Here is a 12633-nt window from a genome sequence, read left to right as displayed (position 1 = left end):
CTGCAATCTTTGAGTTATTAGAAACTAAAGCTGAACACCAGAACTTTCGTGAAGACTAGATTTAGAGCAGGACTATTATAACTCACTAGTGTACCTAATGAAGTGGCCAGTGAGTCTGCAGACACATAGTGAATCAACCATTAAAAAAACAGTTTAGGAAAAAATGTGACTTTTACTGATAAGAAATGAGACGTGAACTTTTTTAGACTCTATTTATTTAAATTAGAATTTTACCATTTACGGTGTGGGTCTCAGCTCTCTTTGTGGTAGTTCTGCAGCAGTAGAATACGTTCTACTGTCATCAATAGATTTTCTGTTCTTCTAAATATCAGGTTTAGTTCCTGACTGACCTCTTTGCAGCCATTCATCCCTAAATGTGTCCTAAACGTGTTCCCCTGAGGCTCTCTGTTGACTGCACGGCCCGTCATTATCATCGTCCCCTTAGCTTCCCACGCCCCAGAGAGGAGAGTCACTTTTTCCAACACTGCATCACTCGGAGGATCCATCTCTCTGGTAGCCATCTCTCTCCGGCTCCAGCTCTGCTTCTCTTCTGTCTCTCCTCTCGTTATACTTTTTATTTTTAGACCTCCTCCTCGCTGACGCTGATGTTTTTTTCTGTCTGCAGTCGGGACAACTCTCCCAGCCTGAAGGAGATCAGGAACGGCTGCCAGCAGCAGAACGACCGCAAGCCTCCCATGCCGCTGCGCCTGCTGCGCCCCGAGCCTCCGACGCCACCCCCCGCCACCATCCTACCCCTCTCCGCCAACACCGCCCCCCCTCAGCCGCCCCTGCCCGCCCCCACGAACCCCATCCCCGTCTCCTCCCCTCCGCCCTCCCTGCCCCTCTCCCCTCCGCCCTCCATCGTCAACTCCAGCGAGATCCTGGTGGAGCTGGAGCGCAACAACAACTCGGCCAACGCCAAGCGGAAGGGCGGCCCGGCGGGGGGCGACAGCGAGCCCAACCTCATCGACTGCCTGCTGGTCAGCCCGGCCGTCAACACCCTGTCCATCCAGCTGCCCGCGCAGGCCGACCGAGTGCTGGGCTGCTTCGCCCTCATCCTCAAGATGCTGTGAGTTTGTTTTTCAGTCAGATAACATCACCACCGACGGCCAGCCATTACTTTCTGATTAGTCCATTAATCCTTCCTCTAAACAACAACCAGAACTTCCAGCATTAAACTATTATCTCAACATTTTCTCCTGATAAAACATATGAAGATGAAACGTTTCCTAATCAAACTCTTCATCTGCTGCAGACAAATCTTTTTCTTCTTGTCCCGACTAACTCTCATATTAGAGTGAGCCATAAAGACGCAGTTTAACGGGAAATGCATCAGACTGAAATAAACTGGAATCCCCCTTAAACTTTACTGACGTCAACAAACCATTTACAGCTCGAGAGTTTAAATTTAGTCACTGCCTGAGGTCAGCCAGCCGCCTGCACCAGCTGTGCTTTCCTGTGACATAACTCCACCTCTTTCACTTTCACATCGCTGAAGAATGAGAGTTCAGTTGAATGTTTTAACCGCGATGGAAGTAAAAGAAAAAGAACCAAACATCTAATAGAAGCAGAGACAGTCGATAAATGAGCAAAGTTATTATTCTAGTTAGTCGATTAAAGCTTTGATTCATTAATCACTAAATAAAAACCACAACATTTTCGCATAATAACGTATTTAAGGATGAAATCTATGAATAACCTTGTGCCTGATGATAAAGTTTCCTGTATGATGTCATTAATTAGCATACATAGCTTTGTTTTAACTGTAATGCCATTATTTGTCTGCTAACGGTTGCTAACAGCCACTTAGAGCGGAACGTTCATTAAAATGTGCCTGGTTTAGTTTTAGAGGTCTATATGAGCAGAAACAAAGGAGTGCTGATATGCTAGCCATTAGCATCGCCATTAGCATCTGCTCTGGAGTCTTTGTTGAGTTTTTTTCTTTAAAACAGCTGATGGCGGTACAACGACCACCAACCAACAATCACACTAAACTGTCTGGAAGAGTCCAAGCGCTGACGCAACCGTCTCGTTGGTTTAGATGTTTTCGTTGAGATGCTCATGTCTAGCGGTCGTGGTGTTGTGGTGGCTCATAAAGAATTCACAGACTTCTGACATTCAGGGTTTTTTGCGTACAGTCCAGCATCCCTAGCGGTGTAAGCCATCATAACCGGGGAGGGAGTCGACATATTTACATAATCAATGATGCAGATGCAATGCTAGCCATTAGCATCGCCATTAGCATAATCTCCAGAGAGTCTTTGTTGAGTTTGTGTCTGAAACACGACTGCTAGGCCCTGACCACCAACCAATTATCACACATATCTCTCAGGGATAGTCCAAACACTGACGCTGGCGTCTCGTTGGTTTGAGGTCGGAAAGTTAAGATGCTAACATGTTAGCGGTGGTGCAGCTGTGGTGGGCCAGTTATTGTTTAAAGTTCTCCACACACCTCTGATGATCAGTTCTTTTCAGCCCCCCCATGCCTTGCAGCGTGAAAACAATCTCTTGTGCAGTCCTGTTCAGTTGTATTTCTAAAAAAGAGACAAATATGGAAATGATGATAAAATGATACGTCAACAAGCCAGACAGTGTCCCGGTGTGTGAAGGTGACATTATGTGAATGCCTGATGAGCTGATTAGAGTATGAACAGCCCAGACTGGATAAATGCTCTGCGCTGATTACGCTGTGAAAGTGGAGCAGCACTTACATGAGTGTGTTCTTGTGTCTGGCCGTCAGAGTGGTAACCAAGCCGGGTGGCCTAAAAAGCGACAGTGTCTGTGGGTTTGTAGTGTTTGTAACAAAGACAGAGTTACTTAACCACCGATAATGAAAGGCCGCCGGAGCTCGGTTCGTGTTTCACCCGCTTCGGTCTTTTTATTCTCCAGGCCTCACACTCTGTTAACTTGATTTTTTTTTGTTTCCGTCTCAGGTCGGACTACGATGACTGGAGACCTGCTCTGGCCAGCCTGCTGCAGCCCATCCCCTTCCCTAAAGAGTGAGTATTCACACCTTCAAGTCGTCTCTGCAGACTTAGTGACCAGCTGGTCTTAATTAAAATGTGTCTCCACATGCGTCCCCAGCCAGCACTTGAGATCTGAGCTCAGTTTGTTTGTCTGTAAATTAGAATTTCAATTTTAATGTGACCCAGGACTCATTGTGTGTTCACACTACCAAAGGAAGGAGGTCACATGTGTCCCAGACCACCTCCACATGTGGACACCAGATCAGTGTTCACACCTGGAGACTAGAGACCAGATCAGATCAGTCTAATAACCAGGTCTAAAACCTCTTAGATTTAAGAGCAACATGTATTTTCCTTCATGACTTCATTTGTGGAGTCTCGATGTTGGATGAATACATGTTTCTAGTAAGGTCCCTTAGGGCCCCCCTGCTGACGTAGGTGCTTATGTCACCTCGCGTCTCGGGGGGAGAGTCGTAGACCAAAGGGGCTGCTTTCCTCTCCCCCCCAGAGACCCCTCTGTAATTGGCTATAAGGCGCCTAGAGCTGTATTTGTAACTGTCTGACTGATCATTAGCATCAGCCGCCCGAAAACTTGTTGTTTCTCCAGCACTGGAACTCACCTGTTTCTCACCTGTGCCACTGGTGCCTGTTACCGATGCCTTCAGGCGTCATTGGGAAAGGCAACAATTCTCCCCAGCACCCAGTAGCCGAGGATATAATGAGTCATATCACACGTACATGCAGAGCGCTAATTAACACTTTAAGAAAACAAGTTACAGTCAGCAGAGTAATTAGACTTCTAAGAAAGACAGAAACTGGAAGGTAGACCAGTAGCTCCTCCTAGCTAATAGTAGCTCTTCCTACACTCCCTGCAAACAGTAGAGCTTCATAGCCTCCCAGCTAATAGTAGCTCTTCCTACCGTCATAGCCTCCAAGCTAATAGTAACTCTTCCTAGCTTCCTGGCTAATAGTAGCTCTTCCTACCGTCCTAGCTTCCTGGCTAATAATAGTTTTTTCTACCTTCTTCGCATCCTAGCTAATAGTAACTCTTCCTAGCTTCCTGGCTAATAGTAGCTCTTCCTACCGTCCTAGCTTCCTGGCTAATAGTAGCTCTTCCTACCGTCCTAGCTTTCTTCCTACCGTCCTAGCTTCCTGGCTAATAGTAGCTCTTCCTACCCTCCTAGCTTCCTGGCTAATAGTAGTTTTTTCTACCTTCTTCGCATCCTAGCTAATAGTAACTCTTCCTGGTTTCCTAGCTTATAGTAGCTCTTCCTAGCCTTCCAGCTAACAGTAGCTCTTGCTAGCTTCCTTGGACCAATCAGCTCAGCTCACCTCCTACAGGTGCTACTAAAACCTAATTAAACTGATTCCCCACAGTGATCATTAAATGTCATCTAAGATAATACACACTCTGCAGACGTCTTGTAATGAGCTCTGCGTTCCCTCTGAAGCTGTTGACTGTGTCCAGCCGTATAAAGATCTTCGGTACCAGCTGTACCAGAAGAAAGTCATGCAGGTTATTGACCCTACATGGGGTTTTCAGTCTGTAATGTCTCACATCTTTATGTCTTCCCTCTCTTCTTCAGGGCTCTTGCACATGCCAAATTCACCAAGTAAGTGTTTCAGACTCTAATAACTGTTCTTCTTCTGTCCCGATGGCTTTAAAACAGCCTGACGTTTTTCTTTCGTCTAAACAGGGAACTGAAATATGTCATTCAGAGGTTTGCGGAGGACCCGAGGCAGGAGGTGAGTGTGTGTTTGTGCAGTTTTTAACACTCTTGTCAACCTGAAGATGCTTCAGAGGAGATAACCGTCCTCCTGTATGTCTGGTCTCCAGGTCCACTCCTGTCTGCTGAGTGTGCGTTCAGGGAAAGACGGCTGGTTCCAGCTCTACAGTCCAGGAGGCGTGGCCTGCGATGACGATGGGGAGCTGTTTGCCAGTATGGTGAGTGGATGAACCTGCACACATGTGCACAAAATCCACCTGAACTGTTGATGTAACGCCACCGTCCTCTCCTGCAGGTTCACATCTTGATGGGCTCCTGCTACAAGACCAAGAAGTTCCTGCTCTCGCTGGCTGAAAACAAGCTGGGCCCCTGCATGCTGCTGGCCCTGCGTGGAAACCAGACCATGGTGGAGGTGGGTGGCCTTTAGTTCTCCTACACAATAACAGAAATATTCTTTTATTATAATATGTGGACACATGAAATCAGTCATCCTCCTGCAGCTGTGCAGAAACTGAAACAAGCAAAACATAGGCCCCGTTCACACCTTGACTAAAGTACAGGTGTGAACTCATCGAAGACATCTTGCTGTGAATAAGAAGCTTATTAAAATATGAGTCTAGTAACGTTTAGATTTCCTTATGTTTCAACTGATATATGACATTATATTAAGCCCCGCCCCCATATGATTTAATCGATCTACACCAGGAATAATGACTAATGTTGTGGGAGAGTTTTCCAGACTAGTCTGCTCTCATGCATTGATTGAAACCAAGCAGCAGCAGCAGCATCTTTACGGTGTGTTGTCGTCCTGTGTGTCCAGATCCTGTGCCTGATGCTGGAGTACAACATCATCGAGAACAAAGACACCCAGCTGCAGATCATCTCCACCCTGGAGAGCACTCAGGTGGGCCTCCGGATGTACGAGCAGCTCTGCGACCGACAGAGGGAGCTCAAGGAACTGGTGAGTTACCGCTGAAGAACTTTATCAGGAATGCCGAGGCTCGGGAGTCGACGCCGGTGACTCAGAATCAAGTCACCGGTTTCTAATTAGAGACAAATTCTTGTTTTGACCTGGTTTCAACTTATTGAGACTTCCACCACAGTAGTGACGGTTGTTGACAGCCACAGAGGTTAAGAACCAAGTACACAAGGTTTATATGGGACAACTACATCCTCATGTAGACCCGTTCACACCTTCATTAACATCCATCCTGATCTGGTCTCTAGAGTCCAGGTTAAACAGGTCCAGGTGTGGACACTGATCTGGTCTCTAGTGTCCAGGTTAAACAGGTCCAGGTGTGAACACTGATCTGGTGTCAGTCCACATGTGGAGGTGGTCTGGGACACATGTGACCTCCTTCCTTTGGTAGTGTGAACACACAATGAGTCCTGGGTCACATTAAAGACCACCTACTCAACAGGGCTGATCTGAGGAAGAGGAGTTTAACTCATTCATTCAACCACTAGTAGAAATGATCACATGAATCAGTGATGTCTGTTCATTAGTAATGAGAGCCTTTTAAAATATTCTGGTCTTGGAGCTGAGAACCAAACTAAACTAGAAACTAATCTGAACTAGAATCAGCTCAGCAGATGATTGACTCTGTGGAGGATGAGTGTGATTCATCATGTGGTTAATTATTAATGTGATCATGTCTTTATTTCCATTTCTTATCAGAGTTGTTTGTTTCTCAGTAGTGACTTTACTCTGAGGATGGATTGAACCTTCCAGGGTTCACTTCTAATCTGAGCTTTGTCTGTAAAGGCAGACGGTTCTAATAGCCGTTTATCTATGATGGAGAACTGAAACAGCAATTTTTTTGTTATTAAATCTCATTTCCCTCTGCAGATAGCAATAATTCTTAATCATATAATAATAGTTCATATTAATGTGACCTGGACACTGATGAGCAGCAGAAAATAGACGATCAGCTGAAAGTAAATAATTTTCTGTATTCAGCTCCAGAAATATGATAATAAATCTTTAATTTCATTTAACAGACAAAAAGAAGAAGAAAAAAAAAAAAACAAGCAGGAGATATACTACATATAACACTGTTTAATACCTTGGTTCATTTCTTGCTAGAAAGTTTACCTGTGTCTGACACAGAAATGAAAACTAAAGGTGGACGGAATCATTATTTTTTTTTGCCATTTACAGCAATAACATAATTTATTTGTCTCAAATATGAAATGTAGTTTGACCTTTTAATTATATAAATTACAAGAAAAAGTCTTGTTATGTTTGTATTTGTTTAAACTTTTTACAGCGTAAGAAAAAAAATGAGTTAATAATTGAATTTGAATAATTTATGAGAAACCTCAAATGTCCCAGTAAGACTTGAACGCAGCATGCCTGACGCTGCTCACATGCGCCACCTGCTGTCAGAAAAAGTTCCTGCATGAACTCAGACGCCATCTTTCTTTCTTTCTTTCCTCCTCAGCAAAGAAAAGGAGGCCCCACCAGACTGACTCTTCCCTCCAAGTCCACGGTGAGATTTCACCAAATGCTTGACAATAAAAAATTAATAAAATGTTGATTTGAGTATTTTAATAACTCCTCCTCTCGATGCTTCAGGACGCCGACCTGGCCCGCCTGCTGAGTTCGGGTTCCTTTGGGAACCTGGAGAACCTGAGTCTGGCCTTCACCAACGTCACCAGTGCCTGTGCTGAGCAGCTCATCAAGCTGCCTTCACTCAAACAGCTCAACCTCTGGTCCACGCAGGTAGACGGCCGCTCAGAGACTCAAACCCTGACTGGAGATCATCCAGCAGAGGCGTGACATCTGACCAACTGACCTTTTCCTTCTCTTCATAGTTCGGAGATGCAGGACTGAGGTTGTTATCGGAGCATCTGGCCTGTCTTCAGGTTCTCAACCTGTGTGAGACTCCCGTCACTGATGCCGGCCTGCTGGCGCTCAGTTGTAAGAAAACGCACAAAAACCGTAGAAAGTCGTAACGTGTACAAGTTAAAATTGTAACACAAACCGTGTCTTTGCAGCCATGAAGAGTCTGTGCAGTCTGAATATGAACAGCACCAAGCTCACGGCCGACACGTACGAGGACCTCAAGGTAACGACTTCGTTCTTCTTTCTGATGAGACTTCAGTTCAGTTTTATTTATATAGCGTCAGTAACAGTACAGATCGTCTCAAGACGCTTTACAAAACCCGGAATGAAACCTTCTAGAGCAGCCTGAAGACTTGACGTACAAATCTGAAACCAAATTAAAAGAAAAATCTAGGAAGAACATTTTTTAAATCCTTCAGACTTTTCTTCATTTCTGCATAAAAATGCTTCAAAACATCGACAGATATTCACACGAGTCCTGAAAGTAGACACAGAGAACCCAATCAGACAGAAACAGAAATACTATGTGTATTTGTTTTCTCAACGAAATGAATCATTAGTTCAGATCAGTGTGAACCCTCGTTTCCAGTATCTGCCGTGACCTCCCTGTGCAGCAGTTACCCGTAACTAAACGTTTCCAGTAACTGCTGATCAGTCGTCTACAGCAGCTTGGAGGACTTTTTGTATTTATTTATTCAGGATAATTTTCTTAAATCTGTGTAAAAAGTAAAGACGTGTATTTTCTAACAGTCTGTGTTTTCCTCTCCTGTGTGCTCCTCTGAAGGCCAAACTGCCCAACCTGAAAGAAGTGGACGTCCGGTACACGGAGGCCTGGTGATCGACCGCGCCCTCTCACCCCTCATAACATGACCACACATCAACACACACCTAAACACACACGACACATGTTCACACACACACACACACTTCACATGACAACAGCACGGTGACGCCGCCTCCATCGATGCCATCATTAGACCTGAGACGTCGTCCCGGGCCTGAGGACACATTCAGCTCGGAGGAGGAGGAGGAGGAGGAGGAGGAGGAGGAGGAGCCTTCGTCATCTTCATCAGTGGGAACCGTCTCTTATGGACCTCACCGGAAATCTGAGGACCTTGTTTTTACAGACGACATAAGAGGACATTAAGGACCTGAGACAGTGTGACTCTACTGGGACCCTTCTCTTTGTCGTCATCCTTTGCTCTTTGTCTTTCATACATTTTCATATTCGGTCTAAACCCGCCACCCTCCACCTCCTCCAGTGCGTGTCATGAGGAAACTCCCGAATCCGCCCCGTCCCCTCAGAGCCTTCCTCGACGGCCAGGCTCACGTCTGGCTCTTCTCCGATCCGATCCAGGACGTAGCTCCAGCAGACGGACACACGGTGGAGCCGCCGCCGTCGACGCCATCGCCACCGAAGCTGTCTTTGGCTTTTCGGATTCGGGCCTTTTCGAATCTTTCATTTGGGAAAATGAGGTGCTCCCTCAGAGAAAAGAAGACTGTGCCTACTCCTCATATACGACACACACAAAAAGGAGGAAAAAAAAAAGGTTTTTATCAACTTGAATTAACATATTTTTCCAGACATCTGTGCTTTCATATATTGTGTGTTTCTATATAAAACATATTTGAAGATAACCCCCCTCAGTTAGGACATTTCGGGAGCTCTGCAGGAAAGTTAAACAGCAACATCTGTTCCTTTTTCTCATTTGCTTTCAGTGTACATACTGATGACCTCCCATTACTATTTAATAGTTGTGTAGCAGTAGCTGGGTAGTCTGGGACTGCCTCATATTTATAAGTTGTGTCTTTAAAGCCTCCTTTAACTCACAAATGAAGTTCCCAGGTCCCTTTTTTTGTTTTTTGTAACATCTAATCCAAGAAACCAACGAGCGAGGAGCCACACATGGACGTCAAGCCGTGTTTGTAACGTGTAGAGCGGACTGCAGTGACCCGTAAACCGGACCCATCACCAGCTGAGAGTTGTATATTTTCATATCCTCTGCTATTTTTTATTTTTCCCCCCGGCTCTGTTGTACGGACGGTTTGGTTCTGAAACAAAGGAAGGACACTTGCCAAACATCTTCACTGGGTTTAGTTGTTTTGTGCACTTGTTTCACGAGGCCAACGTGGTTTCAGTCCCGGCCCAACGCTGTTTGGGTTTGAATCTCCGACCTCCTCGCCGAGGTCCGTGAGTCGCTTACTGTCACACCACCTGTTTTTAATCATCCTGCTGTATTTATATTACGCCATAAAACATTTTTTTTTAAGCTGTCATGATTCTGATTAGAGGATAATTATTGTACATATTCAGTCACATGAGGGACAAACGATTGTAGGGGGGAAAAAGAAATGAGGCACCTTTAATTAATCTACATTCCCAAAGTGTTGCCCGTTTATGGAGACAGCGTTTGATCCGATGTGGACACTGCCCTGACACACTGCAGGTCTGTCACAGCCTCCTCCCTGCCCGCTGGCTTTTTCTGGGTGGATTTGTCTTTTAAAAACAAAAAGCAGGACATACATATTATTTATTCGTGTCGGCCTGCAGAATGCTCCAGATGTTTTGTCGAATCAGAGGACAGGACGCCGTCCGCTACCAGGCGCTTTGTTTCCTATTTATTTGTGTGCCATGACAGGTTTTTTTTTTTTTGTTTGTTTTTTTGTTTGGCCTGTAGACTTGGTTTGTGTCCGGCCATCCTCGGGTCTAGCTTTAGGACCTCGTGCTCTATTTCATATCCTGTATGATGTATATATATATATGAGTGTATATAGTCATCTTCTACCTTCCTCTCTTTTTTGAATCCTTCCCTCTTCTCTCCTTCATCCTTCGTTTCTCTCGGCCTCCTCTTATCGGCAGGCTGGTGTTGCCTTCATCTTAATGTGTGTGTGCTTGTTTTGTTGGTTTCTTGTTTTTTTCACACAGAAAGTGCACTGTAATCTTAAAAATGTTTTCGATGCATATTATCTTTTAGGTTTCCAATGTTTCTTTGATTTAATCACTTTAATCAAACATTTGTTTCCTGTGTTATTTAGTTGTTTCTCTTACTTTTCTTTTCTTTTTTTTTTTGCACATAAATGTTGCCGCGTCATCTGATATTTTTATTTTGTGATTTTTCTTTTGTAAAAGGTTTAAAATATAAAACGATAAAGGGTTTGATCACTATCTCACCGTGGTTAAGGACTGAAATGGAGAGATCCTATCCGACTGTTCTTCTGATTGGTTGTTGCCAGGATGTACCTGCGAGCCTATTGGTCGAGGCAGTTCATGTTTGATTGATATTGATTTTCTAAAAAAAACTGAAAAAAAAAGAAGAAAAAGAAAAAAAAAAAAAAGAAGCCAATAAGAAACGTTGGCGCTTTTTGGACTGAAGCTGAGATTTATTAGTTTAAACGTGGCCATTTTTTTTATATTAAAGAAAAACCTGTTGTTCAGATAATCCTCTCAGAGCTGGACCACGCTGACTGACCATGATCGTTTTTAAATAAAGTTGGTGGTTCCACTTCTGCAGCAAACCGATAATTCATCCTCACTTTAATCAACTTTTGTTTTATCCCTCGTGATTTTTTTTTTTTTAAGAGTGAATGTTTTAAAGGAACAGTTTGTCTTTTTGGGAAATAGGTTGAATCCTGTTTTGAGGAGATGAAGGCCAAGAGATGCTACAGCCAGCAGCTTAGCTTAGCATAAAAACGATAAAGGCTAGCCTGGCAAAAATCCTCCTACAAGCATCCCGAGACCTAAAGTAGAAAAGATTTGTTTGTAGCAGGAAATGTACCGTGGTTTTTCTAAATTCCATCCACAAAAACGTAATAAAATGTAAGAATCAGCTGGTGGCATTAATTCTAATTAAAAGATTAGAAGGTAAACAGACTATTATTTCAGATTTATTCTCCAAATATTTTAATATTTACAGTTTGAAAAGGGTTTCTAGAATCCAGAGCGTTGCATCATGGGTCGTTTGAGCCTCAATGTTTAACCTGCAGGAGTTCATCTCTAAAGACAAAAAAATGGTCTAATGTCCAAAACAAGGAGCTGAAGCTGAAACAAAAGCGACTGGACTCGTTGGGTTTGAAGATGAGTTTTTGACGGACCCCCCTCCACAGATGAAACCTCTTCCAGAAATCCAACGTGTCCGGTTGCTGTTTCATCTGTGTTTGGCTTTCAAGGCCGTCGTCTAGTTCCTATGCTAAGCTAACTAGCTCCTGGCTGTAGCCTCAGATGTTTCTGGTTTCTCCTCTAGAATGAAAAGGGAGTGGACGTTTGTGTTTCCCAGAACTCTTCCTTTAAAGCCAATTTCAGGCGACGTTGAGCTGCCGCTTGTCCAAACTGTGAGTCTGGAGTCCAGGAGGTTCTAATGGAAGGTTCTTTTTTTTAGTGTTTACTGTAGAGCGTGTGATGGTTGAATAAAAACGCCTCTCCTGTTCGGTCTCTGTATCCTGTGGAGCTCACTGCGATTATTTTTATTATTATTAGTATTTTTTAATGTCTTTTTTTTTTTCATTCACACAGACTGTAAAGAGTTCCTGCCGCGTCCGAGTCGTGTGCAGCGCCGTCTTTCACAGGCTTCATGTTAAGGAACAGACTGAAAACAATCAACCATTATTTCCCATTCCTTGTCGTATAAATCTCTTCTGGCAGCTGGAAAGAGGCGCCCGTCATGTTTCTCTCTCTTTCAGTCGCATTGATCTGCTTCTCCTGCTGGGTTATTATTCTTATTATTCTTCTTCTTATTCTTCTTATTGCTGCTGCTGCTGCTCTGTGGCTGTTGTAATAAAATAACAAAAAGATCTTCAACAGGAAAATTAACAACTACGATGTGAAATAATTTCAATCAAAAATAAATTGTCTGTGAATATTGTTTCAGCTGTGGGTGCCATGTTTTCTTTTTTTATGTCTTAATATAAATAATGTGTCATCATAAAATGAATTATACATTTATAGAAACACTAACATAATAGATATATTTATTTCTGCAGACAGTGCAGCCTGGTGTGTTATATTATTAGGAAACATGAACATCCGTCTCTACGCAGATGACGCCCAGCTTTATATATGGAGCCTTAAAAACAAATCAGGCCTTCCCTTGAAGAA

The 12633-nt window shown here is 43.7% G+C and overlaps 1 protein-coding gene across 1 annotated transcript in view; it reads left to right on the top strand.

The window, feature by feature from the left end:
- Window positions 1-12400, top strand: part of cmip (c-Maf inducing protein) — a 36868-nt gene extending 24468 nt beyond the window's left edge. Inside the window, exons 10-21 of the mRNA XM_084554598.1 lie at window positions 626-1069; window positions 2934-2999; window positions 4553-4579; window positions 4664-4712; window positions 4804-4911; window positions 4989-5105; window positions 5514-5654; window positions 7138-7185; window positions 7272-7418; window positions 7511-7616; window positions 7694-7764; window positions 8326-12400. Coding sequence (XP_084410724.1) covers window positions 626-1069; window positions 2934-2999; window positions 4553-4579; window positions 4664-4712; window positions 4804-4911; window positions 4989-5105; window positions 5514-5654; window positions 7138-7185; window positions 7272-7418; window positions 7511-7616; window positions 7694-7764; window positions 8326-8379 — 1378 coding nt within the window. The 3' untranslated portion in view covers window positions 8380-12400. The remainder of the gene's footprint in view (window positions 1-625; window positions 1070-2933; window positions 3000-4552; window positions 4580-4663; window positions 4713-4803; window positions 4912-4988; window positions 5106-5513; window positions 5655-7137; window positions 7186-7271; window positions 7419-7510; window positions 7617-7693; window positions 7765-8325) is intronic.
- Window positions 12401-12633: the final 233 nt, after the last annotated feature.

Source organism: Chelon labrosus, assembly GCF_963514085.1.
Source record: "Chelon labrosus genome assembly, chromosome: 11".
NCBI classification, from domain to species: domain Eukaryota; kingdom Metazoa; phylum Chordata; class Actinopteri; order Mugiliformes; family Mugilidae; genus Chelon; species Chelon labrosus.
Note: the sequence above shows the minus strand (reverse complement) of the source record. Positions and strands in the feature narration are given on the sequence as shown.